We start from the raw sequence: 24,540 nt of genomic DNA on the forward strand, positions 1-24,540 counted from the left end.
CCACAGACAATAAATCTTTAGTGTCTTCTCTTGCCACGCATCACTCCACTTGCTCTCAGGAGGCACCATACGTCTCTCTTTCCCTCTGCCTCTTCTAGCAAGGTCACTTTCCAGTGATGAAACAACTTTTCCAGAAGGTATAGTGTTCAATAATTAATACCTACTGATAATAGCTTCCCAGAGCAGCGCTTTAAAGCTCTAATGCTCGTCACAGACTTAGAGCAGGAAGAACCCTTAAAATAGATCTGCGTAGCACGTCCGAAAATATCAGCCTCAGGAACTGCGGGTGCATATGGCTGAACGTACATGGGTGCAGACAGACCTGAGCCCCGGTGCCTAAGGAAGCCCAAGCCCTTCTTCCCTCACCAGCCAGTGTCACTGCACCGCAAGTGTGAGCAGGTCAGGTCACCCTCACATGTATGTGGGGTGTCATCTCCTGCTGCTTCCACCCCTGCACACGCGGGTTCTGCAGGAACAGGGTCCCCAGCGTGAGGGTGCTCGGGAAGGTGCCCGACTGCAGGCTCTGAGGGCACTCAGGCCATGAGCCACAGGGAGGTGTACAGGCCCTGGTTCAGGAGTGGCAGTGACCCAGAGCACGTTCCCTCCTACCAACCATCCCGTTAGCACCAAAGTGGCCTTTCAGGCCACCTCCAGTGACAGCATCATTTGACAGAAGCACAGAAAATACTGTACCTGAGCATGCAATGGAAACACCAGGTTATCAGTAATTGCAGTGTTTCTCCTGGCTCATGAATGCTGTCACCATCCTGTCTCCGAGGAGGCCTGGAGGCATGTGGCTTAGCTCTAAGGCAGTAGGTGAGGCAGTCACTAATAAAACTGTTATTCAGGGCCATCTCAGGAACAATGCCCTCCATGCCATGAGTTTCTAACTTAAGAAGTGCATGCCATAGATAAATACAGGTGGGTTTCTGTGGGTCATTCCGGGCTGGTGTAAGATCTGACATAGCTGGACCTTTGTCTGTGTGTAAGGTGAAGTCTCTGTGCCTTAAGCTCCAGGACAAATGAGAATGTAATGATGGGAGCAAAACCATTTTACGTCACATTTCTTTTGCATCAAATGCCCTTGTCTCTGATATTAGAGTCTAACTCTCCAGTTTTCATCCTGTAAAAATGGAATATGAACCCCTGGATCAGAGGCTGTCTGTTCCCAGCTGGTGTTTAGGGCTCACCAGGGGCATCTCTCCTTTGTTTCATGACTTGGGGCTCACAGCATCTCTGCCCATGTGCCTCAGTCCCCCCGTGCCTCAGGAGAGCCCCACTGCTCTGCCACGAGGACACGCTGCATTTAGGGATGTTTGGCCATGGCCCAGTGGGAAGGCATGTCCTCCCTGCTGCTGAAGGGATACAGGACAGCAATTTTCTCCTGACTTCTTTGAGCCAAATCCTAATATTACTTTTCTTTCCCTAAGCAGAGCATTTACAGGTTTATAAATCAGAAAGAACTGACTGACATCAAACACACCCTGAGTGTGCCTCAAAGCATTCACAGAGTGCCATCTGGGCATGTGGCTTGCTTGGAAGGAAAGGGCTTCAATTACAATCAGCATAGGAAATATATATTTATGGAAAGAGGAAAAATTCTTTCAGTTTACCTTCTTTTGGACTACTGAAATATAATAAAAGTCAGTTTCAGGAAGACCTTTACTTGTGACCCAAACCACTCACAACCTTTAAAAATCCAGACACAGGATTTCCCTTGCAGTGTGCACCACAGCTGTAATATTTGTCCAGCACTGAGAAATGGGCTTCACTTTGGTAAAATAGGTTATACTTGGCAGGAATTTAACATCACCTGGTATAAAGTACTGTTCCAAGCTCCTCATGTGAGTGCATCCTCTGAACTCCAGTACCTGGAGCACAGGTATGTAACAACTCACCCTGAGTGAGTCAGTGAGCTCGGGGCTGCCACAGCTCTGGCAGGTGACACCACACCTTCCGGGTGATACAGAAACTCTTGCTTTCTAAAAACAGTATTTCCAAGGTGTTTTCACATGCCTTTGCTGTTGGTTAGAGGAGCAGAGCCTGGTTAAGTCGCAGGAAAACCGGCCTCGTTCTATTCACCTCATTCTGTCACTGTCTCCCATCCTAGAGCCCCTCTGGCTCTGGTCACTTATTTCCATCATCACCTGTCCCTGTTTTATCAAGTGTTTGTACTGATCTCCCCCAAATGGCCGTCAAAACACAGTCTGAACCTTTCAAAAAAACCCAGGTCACTGTGGAAGCGCTGGGACCTCTCACTTAAATCTGCAAACCCAAGATTACCATTTGAATGCTAATCTAGATAAATGGCACATAGAATTGGTCTGGATTAATATACATATCAACATAAACAGAGGTATATGTGTTCATTGTGTGGGACCGTAACCTCTGTGCAAGGTGGTTTTTCATTTTCACTGCATTTAGCTGAGGAGTGTGTGAATGCAAACACTTCCTCAGCTCTCTGTGTGAGTGTATCCGTGTGAGCAGTTCCCCATACAGCGATGTATGTATGTGTAAATTGTGTGAATGTAAATATAGATAGGCCATATGTCCCCAAAGTCCCAAAAGAGCATCTCACGTTGATATGTAGACAGTGTGTTAAGGACCTTCCTAATTAATAACCCAGATTAAAAACCTCTTGGCAATCAATTAAGATTAATGACAGGAGTCATTCTGTCTCCCCCTCCACCCGCGTCTCGGGCTGTGAAAACCCCGGGTCGGGAAACTTTAATCCTGTTATCTGCTGCCTTCTTCATCTGCAAAGCCTGGAGATTAGCTCAGCAGCCATTCCCGAATCCCGGCCAGCCGCTCGGACAGCTGCCCTGCCTTGGCAGTTCATGGGGAGGAATAATCTGGGTAGGGGCACAGGCCTGGTGTATCAGTCTCTCCTGCAGCCCGCTCCACAAAAAGGGTGTTATGAGGAATTAAGACATAAAATGTTTGTTCCAAGTGAATCCTGCGCAGGGAAACACACAGTGATTACCGTCCCCTGCACTGCCCATGAAAAGGTTTCCTTTAGCTCAGCCTCAGTTGACAATTTCTTGAGCATAATTTCCCCTTTTCACTGAATACACAACACCAAACTACCACTGAACAAGAAGTGAACTGATTCTTCCACTGTAACATCAGTTACTGCTGGGGCACTTGGATTTTCAGTCTGAGAAGTGCACACTACCTGTTAGCAGCCACAGTAATCTTTCTCTGAGGTTGCCTGATATGAACATACTAAGTTAACTTGTTATTTCTCTGTGCATTTCACCATTTTGCAGTGATTAAAAAGGAAACCAGAGGAGGAAATGCAGAAGAACCACAAAGGGACCGATGACGTGGCCCTACCTCAGAGGACTTAGCACTGTCAATGTGTCTCACACTGCAGGTTGTGCTGCTGGCAGTTACCATGCAGAATATAATGCTTTGTGTAATGCATAGATGCTCAAAAAGTAACAGTTTAAATAGACGTTTGTGTAGACTCTGTACCCATTAATAGCAAAGAACCTTTAAAGTATGTAAATACTAATAGGCTTAAAACTAAAAAACAAGTACAAGTGGTTTCCTTTTCAAATAGGCTGTTTTGTACATGAAAGTACCAGCTGAAAGCATTCCACACTTCTACTCTATTCTGATTCTGTTAGAATGAGCTATAATCTTTTCTCCCTTTTTACCAGTTGCATCTATTTGCACCCTGATAGGGCAAAATCTTCACCACAACTGCCACGGGCTATTTGTGAACTAAAAAGACATTCGCGTGCATAAATGCACACAGGATCCGAGTCTCAGCCACCATCGTATTGCAACAAGCTCGAAGAATACAAAACCCTGATCACCTTTAGTGCTAAACTATGAGTTGGAAAATAAACACAAGGACTTAGAGGAAAGACCAGAACCCTGGGGCTGATGCTGTGACTCCGTGCGAGGCTGTGTTCCCAGGCAGCCCTAGACTCCTGGGAAGAGGGGTTCAGTACAGACCCTTAGACACTGAACTGGTTTCTGACAATACCCCAAACTGCTGTGCTTAGTCTTCTTTGCCCCTTCAATAAAAAAAAGGAAGAAAGTCTACCTAGGAGCATGGACGCAGGGTAATGCATCATTTATAAACTACCTTGTTAGTGCAGAAAACAACACATGGCTCTGCAGCCAAAATCTCCTGCTGCGGACTCACTCTGTTTGATGGGAGCCCTTCAAAAGCATCGGTGGCTTAATGGAGGCAGTTTGTGGGGACCTCGCTCCTTACCTGCTGTCCCTGTGCCTCGCCGGGAGCTCGGCGGCAGCTGCCGCGGCGTGCAGCTGTCTCTGAAGTGGCTGTGTGTCCTCGGCCCCCAGCACAGGCAGCCTGCCTTGGATCTGTGTTTGTGCCTGAGGCGAGCTGGGGAGTGCAGCTGTGTCCACCCCACGCTACCTTTGGTGTTGCGGCCCCCGGGCCCCACGCCGCCCCGACCTGCCCTACGCGCTCCTGCAGCTGCTGCTGCCCGCGCTCCCACGGCGCCGGGCCCGCCACAGCTGTGCCCACAGCCTGCCCGCCCACACCTGTGCCGTGCCTGCCTCAAACAGCCGTGGCTCACAGGACTTCAGCCGCCGTCAGAGCCTCCCAGAGCAGCCCGTGCTCTGCGCCACCCTCGGCACTGCCGGGCACGTGGCACCTATGGGACAGGACAGGGAGGCAGGAACAGCTTGCTCTGCTTTGATACTTCATGCCCAAATTTCAACTGCTTGATCAAGGACTCAAATTCAGCAGTGAATTCTTCTACAAATGGAACTACTGAGTTCTTAAACAGTAAAAGAAGGGACATTAAATCGAACAACTCCATGGCTGCTGTTTCCAAGGTAAGTGTTGCGTGTCTCACCAAGCACACACATGCACTGACACAAACCCAGGGGTGCACCATGGCATCCCTACCCAGCACCTTAGGAACAAGGAAAAATATGTCCTTTTTTCCCCCCAAAATCCTAAACAAGAGAAATGCACTCTTGCAGCACCACAGGTCACACCCAACCCACCATTTGGTTAGGTACAAATCCCACTCCTTTTTCCAAGAGCTATCTCTCTGTTTTCCACAAACCAAGGTGCTAGCTAGTGTTTCTCCTGTCAGGCCCAGAGAAGTCAGGTGTCTGACTGCACGAAGGCTCAGCAAAGCCTTCTCCAAAGGCAATCCTTACAATCATTCCCTGTCTTTAGGGGCAGAAACCCCCAAAACACTGTTTTAGCCTTTTCAGGCACCACGTCTGCTATGTTCCTGTTAACATTGAATTTACCTGTTAAACTGTATTGTGCCAAGTATTTGGTGTGTAGATTAGCTGCTGTTAATGCTGCTCCATGTCACATGTATCCTTCATGCAAACAGTAAATAACTGGCCAAGGTAAGAATGCTAACACTGTGTTCCCGTTTTCCAGCTCCCACCACCCTTCCCTCTGCCTTCAGGAGACCTGCACTGGTGCCACATCTCCAGGCCAGTGCGATGCACCTCTTGCTGCACTGATTGCCCAGAGTGTTACTTTCCTGTGGTACCACTCTTTTGTCTCTCTTTTGCAGTGCCCAGACCTGCCCAGCCCAGCTGTCCCTTGCCCCCCCGGCGCCACACACCAACCTCATCTCCTTGCTGGGGCCGCATCAGCGAGACTCTGTCGTACTGCCGCCGGAGCAGCGCCCACAGCGCGTCGAGCCGGCCCTGCGGAGACAGCACGGGCGTCTGTCAGCGGGGAGCATACCTCACCTGCACCGGGACCATCCACAGGGATCCCAGGGACATTGACTGCCAGGACACAGCCGGGTCAGCACACTGTAAGCCTGAGCTGTGTCACCCACAGCACGCTGCAGGGCTGCTCCTGCCCACCTGCAGTGCCAGGAAGGGCAGTCGCCTAACGCACCTGCTCCCTGGTCGGAGCCATCCAGAGCTTGTGCTTGGTATGCCATGGCATGGGCTCGATTGCCACATGACCACGTAGAGTTTATCCCACATGTGTGTGTTTGTTTTACAGCACATACTCGGGGACTGTTGTGCAGGACACACACACCAGCTCTGCTGCGGGTGAGGAACATCCCGTTCCACATGGATGGTTCCAGAGCTTGCCTGCGTGTCTGGACAACATGGCTTCAAGGCTTGCTGGGGGTCAGAAAGGACTGACAGGGAGTTGGGAAGACAGAAGTATCCCTGCTTCCAGCTACACTGGTGTGTTCTCTGCTCTTGCCTCTTAAAGCAAGGTATTTACAGACCCACCCTCCGTATGTCAGAAGCACTTGTGACGGGTTTGCAGGTGGCTCAGGGCACTGTTATTATGAGCCAGGAAAAATTATTCCCTTTCCGTCAGATTTTTTGCATTATATTGTTCTATGCAATTTTTTGCTTTCCTTGGTTTGTAATGAGTATGTGTGTTTAAAACTTTGTGTTAACAGCTATAAATTGTGTAGTTTGGGGCTTAATTAGCTCTACTTTGAGATAGACCAAATGCCAATGAAGCCCCCGTAGATTTTAATGCTCTCACTGTACAGTATGTCCCTTTCTGGGGGAAGGCAAACAGAATGTGGCAGTAATGATCAAGTACTGCATTTAGGGCTAAAAACTGCTCCTGCCATTCATGCTGAGTAGGTGTTCCCTTTGAGAATAGCACATCACACTTGAATGGGAACACTTGGAATATACTGTGCAGTTCAGCCTGCGTAAGGCTGGTAAAACAGACAGAATCCAGCCTTTATAATAAATCATACCAAGAGCTGAAAAAATTACCTTGATTGGCGTGTACCACTTCTGCTGCATGGCTGGTGAGGTAGGCTTTGGTTTAGGTGGTTTAGGGTGAAAAGGTTCTTCTGGTTCTTCTGGGAGTTTCACCACAGCATTCTTTGCTTTTTCCAACCTGGCCCCTTCTTCCGTGGAGCCCTTGTCACCCCAGCGCACCTGAGGAAAGGCAGAGTTCAGGTGTGAGTGCACTGCATGCACAGGGCAGGGAAATGCTGCAAGTAACAGAGGGATAAATTTGGAAGAAGTTCTGGATAAACAGGAGGAGAGGTACTGAGGAAAACACTACCTCTTCATTGTTCTTAGTTAAATGTATTTGTAAATGAGTCTCTCAGTGGTGAAAAGTCAAGAGAAATACCCAAAGAAAATTCCACCATGTCTCACTCCGGCTGTACAGGAGAAAGGGAATCTGGGAAGCCTTTTTTTAGGTAAGGATGTAAAAATCTCATTTCTGGTTCTGATTTATCCTAAAATACCAGACCTGAATCTGGCACCAGTCAAAACTGAGATTTCTGTCACCCAGGTTTCCTAATCCAGAGTGTTTGCTGAGAACCCCAGCGTAGATCAAAGGTGACACTTGGGCAGGTTTGAGTAGAAGCTGCTTGAACCCGCTGAGATTTCCATGTTATTCTGCAGGAGCATACGTACTGGAGAAATGCAGGTGAGTAGTCTAACCTGCCAAAGTGCACGTAGAACATGTAGCAATGTGTACTTCAATCACTGCTGCAAGCATATAAAATACATACAAAGAGTTCACAGAGAAGGAAACCTACGTTATCTTGGTTGGGCATACGAGCAGGTATTCCCACTTCCATAAAGGCTGTGCTCACTGCACTCCGCAGAGGAAATACAGGGAAAGACCTTCCCCCTCCGAGATGATCTGTCTTGCTGAAGGAATCCTATTTCACCTTGTGACTTGAAGCACCATACAGCAATCTGAGCAGGTACGTTTGCTGTATGGCACAAAGAAACAAGTCTAGACAAGGCTGTTTAGGAACAGCTAAAAGCTATGGCAGGACTTTGGAAGTCCTTAGTGAAACTGGCCTGGGGTATGTCAGCAAGACTTGCTATAATCATGCTATTTGCTATGATCTGGCCTGCAAGGAAAATCTCAAACACTTGTGTCTTTCACTGTGATCAATGGTGGTTGTTACGTGGTTGTTAGAATGTATTTTAAACACCCTTAAAACCACTTGGAGATAGAAGGTGGATCCCTCACTGATAAAATTACCTTCTCGTTCAGATTAAAGCCACTTCACTCAGAGGGGAAACCAGGACTGGTGAAGTCTGACAATCCCATTTTGACATAAAAATGTATTGACTGGATTGGGTGGGGTCTGGCAATGCCATCACAAAACTTTAAAGCAATGCCAAAAGACAGAGCTCTGGAAGAGCAAACAGCGCACTGCCTAAGCTGTGGGACTGCCACAGAGAGGTGAAGCTAGTGGGGAAGGCTGGAGTGGATGGGTAACTGCCCCAAAAGGGAATAAAGGAGCAGTAAGGAGAAGGGTGATGGATCATTCATTCCTTTTCTCCATGCAGGGAAGCTGCCAGAGCAATCAAGTTGCTGGAGGAACAGCAGAAGAACAGAGGACAGAGAAGCAGTGAAAACCAGTCAACTGTGTTGCCACCCAGACTGCAAACAGGGAAGAGATGTCATGACTAGTGCAGCAATTTTGTCACTGGCCACAGCAAAGAAACCACCTCTAACTGCCAGGTGAGGAATGACCTCCCTTCGAACTGTGTTTGCTTTCTCTCTCTTCTCTGCCCTGACTCCCCGAAGAAGCAGCATGCTCTCCTGAGCCAGGGAGGGGTGTGAGGCCTGTTTCCCGAGCCCCTGTCACAGACACTGCAAGGCAGAGGTGAAGCTCCCCAGTCAAACCCTGAGTCACTGACCATGCGGTGCCCATCAAACCTGTCAGTGCTCTGGGGTGCCAGAGAGGGACAGAGCCACAGCCCCACAGAAGCGAGGGGCCTTCGGAGGCCCCGTGACTGCACTGGCACCAGTTTCAGATGGTTCACATCTTTAGCCCTTAGTCCTGCACAAAATTCCTACCACAGATGAAAAGGTTGTCTAATCTAAGCGTAGTGTTCTGCTCTTTCTGTATTTTTGCCATGGGCTGAACATGCCTTTCTGTGTGGTCCTGATGCCACTTGTCTGGAGGTTTCTGTCAGGTTTCTGTTCCATTGTGAAAGATCCCATTTACGGACTGGAATGGGTTAAACCCTGGAACCCCTTCTGGAGCCTATCATGGCTCCCCTCAGAAATTCAGGCTTGTACTTCTTTGTGTTGGCAAGCATTTGCTAGTTTGCCTCTGAAAAACACTGCACAAAATGGGTTTTTTGTGAAATCTGAAGCTCTTCTAAACTAGCAATTCTGAACTGCTGAAGGAAATGCATATAAGCAACACAACTTCAAACCTGCATGTTCTGCTGCTGCGTTTGAAAAGATCTAGACCAAAACTGATTCTCAGGCCAATACCTTTAAAGTTTCATCAAGACACCTCAGTATGGCCTAGGTGGGTGTTTCAGAGAGAGACAGCTTCCTGGATTGCAGTTAAAAACTGCTTTGCACATTCCATAGAGGCTGACTTGTCTATAAAACCTGCCATAAGGATGTGCCCATAAGGATGCACATTCTTCATTCTGTTTTAATTAACATGATGCTATCATGTCTCTTCAAAGACAGGCACTGTTGTCGCTGCGAGTCCCTCTGGGATCAAGCCTCTCCTCAGCGTCACCATTGTCAGCGCATTTGGCTGGCCCACACTTGGGGGACTTATGTTTCACTGTAATTCCTTCCAAAACATGCAGAAAAGGCTCTCACTCTCTCTTTCTCATTAGCTTGATGGAAAGAGCATGTCTTGAGGCAGCTATTAAAAGTCCCAGTCAAATGGAACTACTGAAAGCTGTTCTCCCCCAAGTCAAGGTCAAAATTGCTCGATATGGTAAAGAATTTTCCAAGGCTTATGCCAGTGGGAAGACAAGCACACATCATGGCCTTGTATTTTCAGTACACTTTCAGTCTTTGTTTCCACACTTGCAGCCTCAGAGAGCTTGGGACTGAGGGTGATCACCAGATCATACCAACCTCCATCCTCTTAATTCCCCCAACTCCTCTTCCACCATAGTAGGAAGCATCCACCGTGGGCCACTTCTTGGTAGGCAAGGGCTCCTGTTCTTCTTCCTGTCAGTACATGCAGATGATGTTTACTGTAAAAAGATACCTACACACACATACTAAATGTCTTTTCAGTATATTTACTGAAAATATAAGTTCACAGAGACTAAGTTTGCCCCTGCTGGGTGTGAAAGGGGCACAAACACCAGCAGAGCCTCCAGTGCATTACTGACCCTGGGTGGGAGGTTCTTAGTGTCTGGAATGCCTAAGTGAGGGAAAATGCTGCTCAAGTCCCACGTGAATCTTTAGATGTTGTACAAGGGTAATTCAGTCTTTCTGGTCTCACTGCAGAATGGGAAAAACAACGTTCAACTATCTTGGGATAAAGGCCCTAAATGTGTCTGTCGCTGTGTGCTTAATTCAGGCCACACTGAACTGAGACAGAGCAGAGACTTGGACTTTGGCCACCATGTTCTCAGCAGCACCCAGACAAGGGTGCTGGATGCGCAGAGCGCAGGGACACACAGGAGGGGCTCAGTGTAAGCAGTGTGATGACATTAGCACCATCAGAACATACCTCTTTTGGGGCTGGTGGAGGTGGTGGGGGATCCTTGATGACCTGAAAGAGCCAAACGTAGAAAAGCATAAGGAGTTGCACTGGCAGCGGCCAAAAGGCAAGAGCACATGGTAAGAGTGAACTGTTTCCACCCATGCCCCCCATGTCTGCTGCCAAACTGGCAGCTGGCACTGCCTGGTCCCCAGGGCATTGACCACCAAGGCCTTCTGGAAATTAACACCATCTGACAGAACATGCCATCCCTGGCCTGCAGACACTCTGGGCAGACGTGTCTACCAGTGCTCTTCCTGGCCGGATGAGCCTCAGCCGCTCTCAGTAACAGCCAGTGCCGAGACCCCCCAGAGTTCATTAGCGATCCCAGAGGAAGAGTGTCTGAGGCCTGTGTGAGGGCCTGTGCGGCCGTGGGCCAAGCTGCTGCTGCTGCTGCTGCTGCTGCCACACTGCTGGGTAGCCTCTGGCCAGTGACAAGTGTGAAATGCCTTCTGGCAGCTCAAGCTTCACCTCTGGATGTCCCGGATGCTTCTGCAGCTCTCACGACTGAGTCCTGCAGGCTCCTGACTGTGCAGGGCCTGCAATGGAGTCGTGCTCCCACACTTCTAACACTGCTCCCAGGATCATCTCTTACACCTCTATTTAAACCTCTCCCTACAGCCTCTTCCTGTTCCCTTTGTCACATCCACACCGTAAAGCTCAGGGAGTTCCCAGCATAGACAGTCCTGGTAGGATAGAGGGAGGCAGGGACCGCCTTCAGTGATTCAGCTGAAAACTGAACTCACACCTCTGTTCCTCCACAAGAAAAGCAGGTGTCTAAGCTAAAAATAAGTACTTTGGTGACATCAAGTCATTTTTCTGGGCTTGAATATTACCTAGAAATGACTGAAAATTACCCATGAATATAAAGGAGTCTGTCTCTGCTATGCCTTTGTATGATACAAACACACCTAAAACTGTCCATGGTAACAAACGCCTAAATCTCCTAATACAGACAGGATTAAGTACCTTAATTGAAATATGCCTTATTTTATCCACTCTGTGCTATTAATTGTAGTACTTTAATTTACCACTGCCTATAAATATCACTGCGGAGATGGCCAGCATAATACCTGAAAGGAACAAATTTTTATTGACCAATAATCAAGAGTTTTCTGTCTTGATTGACATTTTAACTCACAGTTTCACTAAAACAGTTACTGGTTACTGCCTTAACAAGCTATGGACTTTTAGCACTACGTACAGGAATTCTGCCCAGTTGGAGAACTAAGTTATGGCACTCTTGGAACCAATTTTCCACAGCACTTAAGGTTTAAGATACGGAATTGTTCATAAGGCAGGCTCAGAGCGCTTTGGGCGGCTTGGAAAGTCAGCTATGGATTATAACCACACTTCTGTTCGCTGTTATGATGTTGCAAAAACATGCCGGAAATTATTTTTCTTTAAATAGTTCTCAATAGTTTTTCTTCGCACCCATTAGGAGTTTCCAGATTACTTAGCAGAAATCAATTGTTTAATTAGTGAAACATTCCTGAGAGCCAGACTGGAATTACTACCCTAACTTTACGTGAAATGGCAACACAGAGGGATCATGGCACAGATCCTGAGAGATACCTGGGTGCTGAGCAGGATTTTCCAAGTCAGTCAAGAGACTGCAAAAGGTAAACCAGCACTTTTGCTCTATGAAGGGCCACCTTATCTCACTTAATTCCTATCCTTATTTCCCTTTTGACTGCCTCTCACCATTATCTCCAGATAATTTATTTCTGCACCAAGCCTGCAAACTGCACAGAGGAAAGGCCTCCTAGGCCGCAGGTTTATGTAAATCCACATGAAATGGCATTGGCACTCTGCTTTCTACAGTTGTGTTATTCGGAAACCTTGCAGTCTGAGCATGGGTGGCTTTGCCCAGCAAACCTCTTCATGGTGTGGGATGGAGTTCCCGTGGGCCCTGTGCCCACTGGGATGTAGGAATCACCATTTCCGGCCCAGAGAATCAAGGGAAACCTGACTTGTTGACCTCTCTGTGGCTTCCAAAGGCAACAGTCAGTGGCAGCTTTTGCTTGACTCCCTGAGCAGAGGACCCTAAACCTGTGCCAGCTCCTGAGCTCCCTGAAGTTTGAGCGGAAACCTGATTTGAAGCCAACCAATCCATTAATTAGCTGTTATTTCTAATGGCTTCAGAAAATGAAAATTGTTTTAAAAGTGACAGTGGTGTGAGAAAATAATCTGCCTTGAATAGCAGCTCCTCACCCTGGTGACAGCACTGGAATGTCAATGCCTGCATCCTTATGCTTCCACAGGCTCACACACTCAAATCACACGTGCACACACAAAGATTATTGTCGGTAGCATGATATTCCAAGTGAGATCAGTAGAAAGCTGTTTATAAAGAAGTCTGAGGCACTTGTGCAGCTCTGCACGGAGCTGCACGCAGAAGTGCACATAGGAAGATCGCAGTATTGTAAACTGACTTTTTCTTAGCTGGATTCAGATTGTTTAAATGCAGAAGCCTCTCAGAACAGTGCTGTCTTATCATCCCCATGGAGAGATGGGCTGCTTCCTCGCTTTGTATTACCATCAGCCCCTCCAGGCAACGCTCCATCACATTTAGTGAGTTGCAAAGAATGAAGGTTTGAGTTTGGAGAAGAGCTGATTTCTTTAAAAAAAAGAAGGAGAAGTTGGTGCTTGAGGCAGCAGCGCCTCTGATCCACTCATTAACACTTCCCCGCTGCTCTGTGATGTGGGCATTAGGAGATGTCAGCACGGAGCCTGCAGCCAGCTTGCTGCAATCATATGTTCCATAGCGAGGGACAAGTGACAGAACTGTCACACTGAAATCCTGTAAAGGGCAGGAGGAATAAGGAAAAGGAAGAGGAGTTCCCCTGCCCCACCCTGGGAGCGTCCATGGGCCTCACAGCACAGAATGCTGCCGAGACCAAGTCCTAGCCAGGATGGAGCTTGGCCCGTGGGCAGGGGCAATGCACCCATCTGCCTACGGACTCTTGTTCTGCCCACAAACAATCCTGTACCTCTCTCTTCTGTCAGATTCTGACTCCCATGCTCCTTTGTTCCAGGAAACCAGGCACTGCCAGGGAAGCAGACCCAGAAGGAGGGAAGAAGAGGTCCTGCCTGGCCCTAATGCTGCACGTCTCCTCGAGGACACTTCCCTGAAGCCCAGGACTACAGAGCCACAAGGGGCAGGAGAGAGGGGCAGGAACAGAGGCACAGCACAAGAACCCAAGGAACAGCCAGCAAAACCAAAGAAAGGGTCAGTATTTGGCAGCAGGTTCAGTGCAATAGCAGGTGGGTTTGGAATTTAGTATCATAGCAGAGGCCTAAAATTGCCTTTTTAAGAAACTAATAGTATCCATGAGAGGTGAGAGGAAGTCCCAGAGGACATGGACATTTGAAGTGCTGTGGTTTTGTATGGCTGGAAAGTCGTACTATAGAACTATGCACTGAACTCGTCTTTTATTGTAAGATTTGGGCGTTTGAAACCAGTAAATGTGAAGCTGGTTTATGAATTGAGATTAGGCAGTTATTTTAAAATATGAAAATAGGAAACTTTCTTCTTACTAATTTCCAATGTTATTTTTCCACAGCAAGGCTCACGATCTAAAGCGGGAGCAAAGTGACTGACAGAAACCTCCCTATATTTCTGATGTTGGGCCTGTGCTGGGGAGAAGAAGACATAAGAGAGGCTTTTTATTACAGAAGAGGTCATTGTTCTTGTCTCAGGAACCCCAGACTGTGAGGGTACAGATGGAGGCTGAGGACTTCCAGCCCTCAGACAGCCTGGGGCCCCACGGATCCACTGGATTATGGGAGCTGCACATGGTCAGGTGAGAAGGCCAGTCAGTTCCTCTCTGCCCCACATTCCACAAGCCTCAGACAAGACTAGGAATACAGACCAGCCCAGAAGCAGTCTCCACTTCCCAACTCCTCTGTGCTGTCGTTGAGCTGGATAAATGGTAAACTTTCCCCAGTTAACCCCCGCGCCAAGGAATGGCAGGAATCAGTGCTGAGCACTACTGCTGCTGGGGTGAAGATAGAGAGTGCACTCGGATAAAGAGATGGATGTGTGCAGGGATTTTGAAGACAGTACGGGATTTCCAACTTGAGAGCCCGTAATGGACTACAAATACCAGTTTAAGTGACAGCACTTTTCAATTGGTCCTTGATTTCAGGGTAACATCTGCACACCATTGGGGCCACCCCATCTCCAGTAACAGCACCATGCTGGTTCTGGTTCCCACATGTGCAGGTGACAGGCAGGCAGGGGCTCTGTCCAAAGTGCAGCCCTGCTGCTGGGGCTAGTCCCCCCATCCCCTTCACAAGCCTGTCACAAGCCCCTCGCCCCAGCTGGCTCAGGTCCTGTGTTGCTCCTCTGTTTCTTGCAGGATCTGTGTTTCCCACCCCAGAGTCCCAGTGCAGTGGCTGTTCCCCACGATCTGTACTTACCACTTTGCAGCACAGGGGCCAGAACCACCAGAGCAGGCCGAGTGCCACCAGCAGCAGCAGCACGAGGACGGCAATGAGCGCTGCCACACCACTGGACTGCAGAGAGAGCAGGGACAGCATCAGCGCGCGCTGCACAACTGCCGCCTGGCTCACCTACCTACCCCAAAGCCCAGGATTAGTTCTGCTCAAGTCAGCGGTGCATTCTACTGTGAAACTGATATAAAACTGATACTCCTGCGATCAGAATCAGGCCAAGCTAGAGGAAAAGGCAGAGTCCACTGACTGCTAAGGAACGAGCCATTAGACACAAGCAGGGGAAGTCTCCTAAACCTGTGGATGAGAGGTGCCCTTCTCCTCCATGAGGACACGTCTGTATGGACTGGGGGTGGAGGAGGAGGGGGGATTTTAAGGCATCTCCGCTAACAGTACACATCCAAGGCTTTTATGCTGATCGCCCACACACCTGTATAGACTGTGGCACACTAACTCCCTGCAGCAGTGCTGTTTGAACCTGGAACTCTGCAGAAGTGCTCCTGCTTCCAGCAACACTTGTAATGGAGAACTGAGCAGCCCAACTCCCACACGCCCCACACCTCCAACCCACTTCCTCTGGCACTTTTATTCCTATATTTGGGGTTTTAGAAAAACACTGACAGAAACGCAACAGTGACCTTAGGAAAACAAGTTATTCAGACTTCAGCTGGCAAAAAAAGGAAAGGAGGAACCCAGGGAAATGCTGAGGCTGGAGTACAGCGTGAGTAGTTCTGTCCCAGTGAGAAGGATTGTACTGGAGGTGGAACAGAGCCATATCCCAGGACCAGGTCAGTGCAGTGAGGCACACGGGTATGATGGGTGCCTCAGTGCCTAATGCTGTGTAGTTTTGTTTGTTTTCATCGCAGCAATGTGTGTTTGCTGGGAGGCTGCAACTTGTAACTCATCTCTCAGCCAGCCATCAGCTGCTCAGCTCCCAGAATTAGTGAGCAGTTCTAGCAGTGACCCATTTCTGAAGCTGCCCATCTGCTACTATGGAAACAGCAGCTCCTGTGTGGAGCTGCCTTTGCTGCAGCACAGGCCAAGAGCAGAAACCACAAATAGGGCTGATGAGAAGCACGGCAGTTCTTCCTGCCCATGCACATCTGTACCTCTCTGCTTCCTGCCAGTGCAGGCTGTGACCACAGAGCAGCACAGTGGGAAGGCTGTGCCCAGCACTTCACTCTGATTTGCTCTGCATCAGGGCTTTGCTGATTACCTCTCCGTGCACTCGTGGCACCTCTTACAGGGGCACAGGCACAGACTCACCGTGTGCTGCCTTCTCTGGAAGGGCTGAGGTAAAGGCATTCTGCAGCTGGGCTGCAGCAGGCTCCTGGGTGACTGCCCTCAGTCACCGTGCTTGGGTGTAAGGCTGGGATGTTGCCCAGTAAACAGTGAACTGTGAATTGGGGAGCGTGTGTTCCTTCACCTCCCAGCTCAGTTTGGCTTTACTTCCTCAAACCGTAGGGCTGCACCGAGGCTCTGACTTCTACTGCACCGGTATTGGGGTTTTAAATGAATGGAAGAAAAATGCCTTTTTTTTCTCTTTTAGGTTTCTGATCTGCAAGCAGTAGCAATCCTGTTGAAGAACTGCAGGCTGACGAGCAGAAGGGACTGTTCGCCATGCACCACGCCTGATGGGAAAGCTGCTCTCAAGTCACACTTCAGATGAGACACATTTAAAGGCACACAGTGCCTGTGCACAGCACGTGTTAAACACTGGGGGCTTGTGTCTCTCTGCACAAATCCCAACTGTCCTGCCCACGTAATGGAGAGCAGAAATGTGACACTAGAGAATTGTACTGAATGCAGAAAGGTACTAAGTTCAAACAGTCACTCTCTGCACAAGTATGTGGTTTCTTGCAGAAGCAGTTTTAACTCTTTTCCATAACCTGTGATCAGATTCAGCAGGATGTTCACCCTGCCTTAATCTCAGGTGTAACTGGAGTACTCCGGCCTGTGCTTGGACTGGCTGTCTCCCCAGATTACCGGAGTTAAGAGCCTACACTCGTTACTCAGGCTCCAGAGTTATGGAGCATCAGTACCCTCCTGTAGGATTGTGACCCTCCCTCCACACCCAGGCTGAAGTCCCACGGTTCTGCCTACTCTGCTCCCCCCCATCCTACTCAGGGAAGTCATCCTGGAATGGGACCCCAGGTGGCTGTGTCACACCTGCCCCTTGGGACATGGTTATATTTACAGTGAGTGTATCTCCAAGGGCAGGGAAGCCTCCCGGTATTTTGAAAGCCACAGCTTTCCACAGGGAAGTGCAGTCAGATATTCCCTGCACTGATAGGTCCCGCAATGGCAAAGCCCAAAGGGAAATGAGATTTGGGAATTTTACACAGGACTGTGGTCGTCTTTTACTTACACACTCCGAAGCGGTGATGGTTAACGAGCTGGACATGAAAGACTGGCCTTCGTTCAAACTCACCAAAACCTCCAGGGTTCTGCAAAGAGAGAGAGAAGAAACATGAGCAACCATATAACAGTCAGGAAGGGCTCACACCTGCTCCAGAGGCTCCTGTATCTACAGCCTCTGCTCCACAGAGAGTGTCCCCAGACGGGAAATGGAGGCCTGTGCTCACTCTTGTTTGGGAGTAAGTTTGGTCTCCTTGACAGAGCTATCTGAGTAGAGATTATCTGTTCTCTTTTCCGTGCAGCATAAAAGACTCGCAAAAGTTTTACATAAAATAAATTGAAGTTCAACTGTAAAATCAGCATTGTTTTCTCTGTTCCATAACCATCTTTTTAGTCACATGCAGGCATTATGGATAAAAATGTCGGATAATTATAAATGGTCAGGACTTGCTATAAATAGCCCCAAACATTGCATACAAATGGTACGTGGTTTACATTTTACAAATTAACCCTACAAGAAAACAACACATGGTGGATGTTAAACAGAAGAAGACTCCTCTCTGGCTTGGATTCCCAGGATTCAGACAGTTTATATTATGCATAGATGCAATTAAATAAAAATATAGATATCCATGAACTAAAATGATTAATCATTTATACCATTCTTACATGTCATGAGTTTTTATTCTGGCACAAACACTTTAGTCAATATGGAGTTCAAAGCCATTTTAACTAATTTGGCTAATTTCTTCTTCATTGGTAGCAAAAATGAAGTGAGTTGCTTCCACTAAACTAATTCTTAAATTATCTATGTCATAAATAATTGATCCAATGGAAAGAATAACTCTAATTTCTTTCTAATTATTACTGGAATAAGTGAATCAGAACAGATAAAAATAAAAAAAAATCAAATCTCTTGCAGCACACTAAATAAAACCTGACCAGAACTTCTGTCGGACATAAATTTGCTTCAGTGTGGTGCTTTTTATTATTTTTAATTCCGGTGTTTTGTTTTGGCACTGTAATGAGGAATGCTGAGGGAAATTCCAGCATGAGAATTCTGCTCAAGTTTTTGGCCATACACTCCCCTGACTGCAGGGCAAGAGGGTTTCCTGCCTTCCCTGGGGGGAGAGCAGGATTCCCCTGCCAAGTTGCTTCACATGCTCCTGCAGCCTCCCCACCAGCACTGTGTGCCCTGGCAGCCTCCTGGGTCCTGCCTGGAATGTCACTAGTGAGGAATGAGGCTGTCTTTGCTACGAAATGGAGCCAAACAAAAACCTGCAACACATCTGGATAAAACACGTAACCCACACTAAAGAAAAGGATCATTTTTGGGTAACTTGGGAATCTTGACAAGTCCTTGAGCTCGCTGGGATGTATGAAAAACTGGGTATAATAGCAAAGATTTCCAAGTGGACTAGAGTCCACGGTCGCGCCTTACTGTTTGGAACACAGAACTGGGATACGTAATTATTAATATTTATAATATGTCATAGCTGGGGTTGCATTTCCCAGCTCCAGTGCCATGTGCCACCCTGTGCCTGCAGCTGTGTGTGCCCCAGCTCCCGCTGTCAGCATGCTGACAGATCCCAGGGAGCAGGCTCACTGAGCAATGAGCTCCAGCACAGGCACACTGCGGGAGAACAGCCCGCTGCCCAACCCACTCCCATCCTGATACACCGCTGCAGGGATGTGCCACTGGAGATGTCACTGGAGTTGATCATACCCGCTCAGATTCTGGAAGCCACAGAGTGAACTCACACAGATAATTACCTCATCTTCAAAAGGATGAGCCTGTCAACACACAAAAGCACTCCTTCCCTGAGACTGTCATGGCTGTAGGGGATACCGAACGTGTTCTTTCATTTCTTCAGCAGCCACCTGTTTGCTGGGCTGTGTGTACTTGCCATTCATACAAACACTGCCCTTTAAACCCGAATCCCAGAACGAAGTGTCCTGTTTCTGCTGCTCATTCACACACAGCCCAGAGACAGACGCAGACAGAAACTTGTCTGGTGTTTACCAGCAAGTGTCCACATGCATGAGGCTTTTAGCTCAGCACTCTGCAGAAACTGGATATTTTGAGAAGAAAACGACATGCGGCAGCAATGCCATTTCCTGGGCCCTTCCGTTCCACTGGTGACTGTCAGTGTTGTGTGAGGGCTGCATCCCTTCAGCAGAGCTCAGAGCAGCCAGGTCACCAGGGAACATTCTTGTCCCTGCAGCCAGGCAGCCCTTGGGCACAGCCCTGGTTCTCCAAGGAAGGGTTAGGCTATACTGGTTTTGTGCCAGCACAGAACCCAGATGAGGGCTGAGCTTCGTAAAGTTCTGGAAAGCTGCCACAGCTTCCCTCAGAGCCCCCCGGATAAAGCCTCAAGAATCGGGCAGTGTTCTGTGGCACCCATGGAGCCCTCCCACAGCACCAGCTCTGCTGCCTGGCACCAAGGACACGTGGAGTCGAGCAGCTCCCCTCCGTGTATCCATCCAGACAAAAAGGGCTGCAGGAGCCAGGCTCCAGGGAAAGGCAGCACAGCCCTTCTCACACCTCCTCAAAACCCCAACAGTGCCCAAAGCCAGCGGCTATTCAGGGCTTGGAGCCAGGATGCTCCTTTCCCATCTTCTGCTCCCTTCAGACACAGCACTTGAGTGAAGTGGATTCAAAGAGCTGGCAAATGAGCACGAGTAATTACCATGCTGTGCAGCACAAGCCCTATTTCTCTGCCTCTACCTCAGCCCCAGTGTGCACTTTTCCAGTGGTCTATGCTTCAAACCCATTTCACTGTACTAGGAAAAACTGGCTTTTGTTTACAGTTCACAGCCCTTGCTCCACGTGGAAGGGATTTTCCTATCCTTTGTCTGTGCAGTGTTACTTCTGGGATAGGAATCAATCCTGGAAAACTTAGTCTGAAAAGCACTTTTTAAAAATGCTCTGACTTCTGACCAAAGGTAACCACAAGACTCTCGCAACTTTAGGCTGCGTCAGTCCTGGCCCATCGCCCGTCCTAATACACAGTTTATCCGAAAATGTAACTTGAGGCGAACCAACAGTTGCAGTTCTTTCCTTCATCCCCCACTGCTGGTTTATTGTGACAGCAGAGGGATGTGGCCCACTGCCATATGTCCCTGCAGCTCTGGGCTAAAGCCTCCCATTCCCTGTGAAATACAGCTGACACTTTCATCCACGGTAACCTATTTGCAAAGTATTCATTTGCTCCTTACTTTCTGGGGAGCCACTAAAAGACTGCCATTTTATGACCCATTAAAAAAATGAAAAAATTAAATACAATTGTGAAAGACATTTGCTGGAAGTAATAAATAATTTACCTCCAATTTTCACGCACTGAAAATTAAACTGGCAACTGCTCAAAAAGTTCCTAAAATTATGGTGACAAAGGTATTTCAGAATCAAGTACCTGCATTAAAATAGCAAAAATGCTGTACATAATAGGAAGGAAAAAAGAGGTCTACGTATTTAATGGAGGCTCTCCCTTCCAAGCCCTGCCTCCATGGATTACTGGATAGCTTAACTGCCTGGCTTCCATTTGACCAACATCACTTTGAAACCCTTGGCACTGCTTGCTGGGGTATAACTAATATTCACCCCCCCCTTCCCTCCAGCCCAAGCAGAGAGCCTAAGGCCAGCTGCATAAGGCAGGGAAAGTTCCCCTGGAGCAGGGCTGCAGCCCTGCCTACCACATTCAGTGCAGTCCCACTGTGCCAAGGGCCAGCTGTGCCTGGGGAGCACTGGGACCAGTTTGCTCCAGTCGATGGGAACAGTGCTGGAGACAAGACATGACCTGAAGTTACGATAAATGGTCAGACATGTTTTGCTCCCACCAGCCAGAGAGGCATAAGAAGGAGTACTGAGTATTCCCTGAGGACAGTAGAACCTGCTCATCATGGAAATCATTATGGCGCTTGGGGATTCTCGTAAAGAATTAGTATAAACTCTTCCCCCTGCCCTTCTTGGTGTAGCTTAGCACTTATACAAATTCAGATTATGGTTCTTTAGGATGTTGTCCTGTTACCCGAGAACACTTTATCTTTCCCAGCCACATGTGCAATATACTGGCCATCTGGGCTTGGCTTTCCATGGGAATAGACACAAGAGCAGAGAGAGCCAAAATGCCATGGCTGGGAAGTGCTAGGGAATGTGAGAGAACTGGAAGCCAGTGAGGAATTAGCTCTGGTCTCACGGAATCACGGGAACCTGCAGTACAAGGGTACGACACGTCATTATTATGTTAAATTAGACTATTAATTCAGCTCGGGATTCTATGGCCACTGCATAATGTGCAGCACTTAGTTCTGCTCACGCGCTCTTCGCTAGCGCTCTGGGAACACTGTGTGCCCTAGGAGGGACGTGAAGGACTGCGCCAGAAATTACTACTGATCTTAACACCACAGCCATATGGCTGAGGGGCCAGTTAGCCTATACAAATCATTGAGGATGTTTCCATCTGTGAATAGTCCCCATTATAACCTAATTGTGTCAAACTAAATGTATTTCTAAAACATTTTCAGAAGTTAATAACAGATATTAAGCCTAATCCAGCCCTATTTTTGATTTCCCCCCACCTGAGTTTATTTCTCTGGCTATTTTGGAGGGGAGAGGTTGTCCCGTGTAAGTACCAGGGATTGGGAACCGTACTGGTTTTTATTTTTGTCAGAACAAAATGCTTATGTAGGGATAAAAAAGACAGTGCTGAAATGCTCAATCTCGGTGAGTTTGCAGAGGAAGGAATTAGTGCAGGCGGAAGCAGCTGTGATCCACGTCAGCTCGCTGCCCAGTGCTGCAGGGGAAGCATAGCTGTTTGCAATGAAGGGTAATGCCAATATCCCATCAGTGGGTGGATTAGTCCTGGACACTTCTGAACTGGGGAGGTATTGCATTCACCTGAGCACAGAGGCTCCGCACTGGTGAAAACAATAGGTGAACAGGTGAAAACAATCTGGCCTGGATCTGGTATCCTACCGATTGGTGAACAGCGGGAAGTCAAAAGGAGGGAGCACAGCTCTTTATCTCTTTTTGCTGGTGGCTGGGAAGGGCTGCAGTTCATGTCAGAGAGCTGCCTGGCTGCTGGGTGACAGTGAAGCTGGAAGAGGGCTGAGGAAGCCTCATCCTGGGGACTGGGACCTCCTCTGCAGCACCAGGAGCCTGCCTGCTCTCCTTCCTGAGGCGCTTCCCAAGGTACAGTTGGGTTCTGAGAGGTGAGGGGATTGTTGTTGTTTTGCTTTTTCATAGTAGTAGTGACCCGTGCTACATGGACCTTAGTTAATATGCTGCCTCTTAGGGAAATCCAATCAAATCCTCATTTTAATTGCTCCCCTTGTCTCTCTACAAGGATTTTTTTCAAGTGATACGTAGTCACCATATAGGCTTTAGACTAAGGAGGACACATAGAAAATTAAAAATTAGTCCTTAGACCCACACTTGAGTAGTGACACCAGCTGCTGAGCTCTTGAGTGGCTCAGCGTGGCTCAGTACTTGGCATAAGCAATGCTCCTTACGTTAATGAGTAATTCAGCTCTGTGGCCAAATGACACTCCTGCTTTCACAGCTACAAAGGCCATGCTAAGGCTAGTTAGTGAACAGCACCACAGAAAGAGCTTGGTGTCACTTAGTCGGAAAGAGGACAGAAATGCTCAATATACCCACAAAATATTAATCCGTTCCTGAGTGACCCTGAAAGCTACAGGAGAGCAAGCTGCACCTTGCAAACACTCTTTCACTGGCACTGCTTGGCTCTTGCAACGGGTTTCCTAAAATGTTACCTTTCTAGAAGGAAGGAAGTGACAAAACAAAAATAGTAGTAAGGCTAGCCATAGCAAACAATAGTAAATATGTCCTCCTCTGGTTTTCGACTACTCATTTCTGTGTTACCAGGGAACTCAACTAAGCTCCACACAACCTTGCTCAGCACTCATTAAGGCAGGTAAAGAGGTGTTCTACTCAATTTAACACACCTGACCGAGTTCTGGGCCTGCCTGACTAAACAGGTCATCCTGTCCTTGTACCTCTGTGTGCTGGAAATCACACGTGTTTGTATATTCGAGTAGTTGCGTACAGCTTCTGTGGAAACGCCTGTGGTGTCTCTGAAGAGCATCTTTCAAATGTGGGTTTGGACTTTACAGAATCACAGAATTGATCAGGTTGGAAAAGACTTAAGAGATTATCAAGTCCCACCCCACTGTGGTTACCAGATCATGGCACGAAGTGCCACATTCAGTCTCATCTTAAAAACCTCCAGGGTCGGTGAATCCACCACCTCCCCGGGCAGCCCATTCCAACGTCTGATTAAAAAAAATTAAAAAAAAAAATTTTTTTCCTAATATTCAACCTAAACCTTCCCTGGCACAGCTTAAGACCACGCCCTCTTGTCCTGCTGCTGGTGGCCTGGAAGTAATTTGTAATAGCACAGTCAGAATGTCTAAGGTTAGTTAGACACCCACTGTGTGTTTGTTTGTCCATCTGGTAGAAGGTGGTGGGACAAAGGTGAGCTGTAATTACACGTGTTGCTAAGGTACTACATAACCTGGTGTTGAGTGAGCGCTGCAGCGAGATCCAGTGTCAGACCTGTGTAGGCAGTGGGACCGCTGGATAAATCCAGGTGTGAGATGTGACTGGGCTGCGCTGGGCTGTTCTGCCAACAGTGAGCCAGCAAGACATCAAACTGGGTGCTGGGTCAAGTGTCATTAGGAGCTCATTGCCTGTTTGGTTTCAAAGCTTGCGGAGTTAGAGGGAAGTACAAGTGTGCAACGATGACATGAGGTACTGATGCCGTGTGTGGGAATGTCAGTGTGCCCGAGCACTCGAGTGCCTCCTCTGAGAGCAATAATGGTGCCGGATCAGCTCTCATGCTATTCAGATATTTATTTTGTATTTGCTTGAAGAATCAGGCCAATGTTTTTGAAAGCACATTTAACTATACCATATGCCTGCTTAAATCATCCCTATCAAACAAGTTGTGGGTTGCTGCTCTGGTTCATTCTGTTCTGTTTTCTCTCCCTTCCCAATGTGTTTATGTATATTTATCCAATTTGCTCTGTTCCTCATGCCAAATGGTAGGTCTGAGATCCCAGCTATGCAGGGGCAGCTGTGCTATTGTTGGTGCCTGACAAAAGAGGTCATGGGCTGGGCCCAAAGCTCTAGCTCTAATGACAGCTCACGTTGGACACGATGGTACAGGCACAGAGTAATTGGGGTTCATGGGACCTCAGAAGTAAGAATAAATCTTAACTTGTCCTTTGGTAACAAATAACTCAA

The 24,540-nt window shown here is 48.0% G+C and overlaps 1 protein-coding gene and 1 long non-coding RNA gene across 6 annotated transcripts in view; one reads left to right on the top strand and one right to left on the bottom strand.

The window, feature by feature from the left end:
* ANTXR2 (ANTXR cell adhesion molecule 2) overlaps positions 1 to 24,540 on the bottom strand; it is a 76,609-nt gene that overhangs the window by 19,341 nt on the left and 32,728 nt on the right. For 2 of the 5 annotated variants that reach the window (XM_027902194.1, XM_027902195.1), the window contains exons 11-17: positions 17,284 to 17,362; positions 14,883 to 14,978; positions 10,428 to 10,469; positions 9,821 to 9,916; positions 6,721 to 6,888; positions 5,584 to 5,664; positions 3,906 to 4,901 (exon numbers count right to left, since the gene is read on the bottom strand). In XM_027902194.1, coding sequence (XP_027757995.1) covers positions 4,638 to 4,901; positions 5,584 to 5,664; positions 6,721 to 6,888; positions 9,821 to 9,916; positions 10,428 to 10,469; positions 14,883 to 14,978; positions 17,284 to 17,362 — 826 coding nt within the window. In that variant the 3' untranslated portion in view covers positions 3,906 to 4,637. Of the gene's footprint in view, positions 1 to 3,905; positions 4,902 to 5,583; positions 5,665 to 6,720; positions 6,889 to 9,820; positions 9,917 to 10,427; positions 10,470 to 14,882; positions 14,979 to 17,283; positions 17,363 to 24,540 lie in introns of those variants that run through there. The other 3 variants (XM_027902198.1, XM_027902196.1, XM_027902197.1) reach the window with 2 other exon arrangements.
* Positions 13,607 to 18,192, top strand: LOC114067020. Its single transcript, XR_003573296.1, has 3 exons — positions 13,607 to 13,689; positions 14,024 to 14,263; positions 16,465 to 18,192. It is a non-coding gene; the product is annotated as an uncharacterized LOC114067020 (long non-coding RNA).

The sequence above is a fragment of the Empidonax traillii genome, unplaced genomic scaffold (assembly GCF_003031625.1).
Source record: "Empidonax traillii isolate 1590-97213 ecotype Southwest subspecies unplaced genomic scaffold, ASM303162v1 scaffold848:size342660, whole genome shotgun sequence".
Classification (NCBI taxonomy): Eukaryota; Metazoa; Chordata; class Aves; order Passeriformes; family Tyrannidae; genus Empidonax; species Empidonax traillii.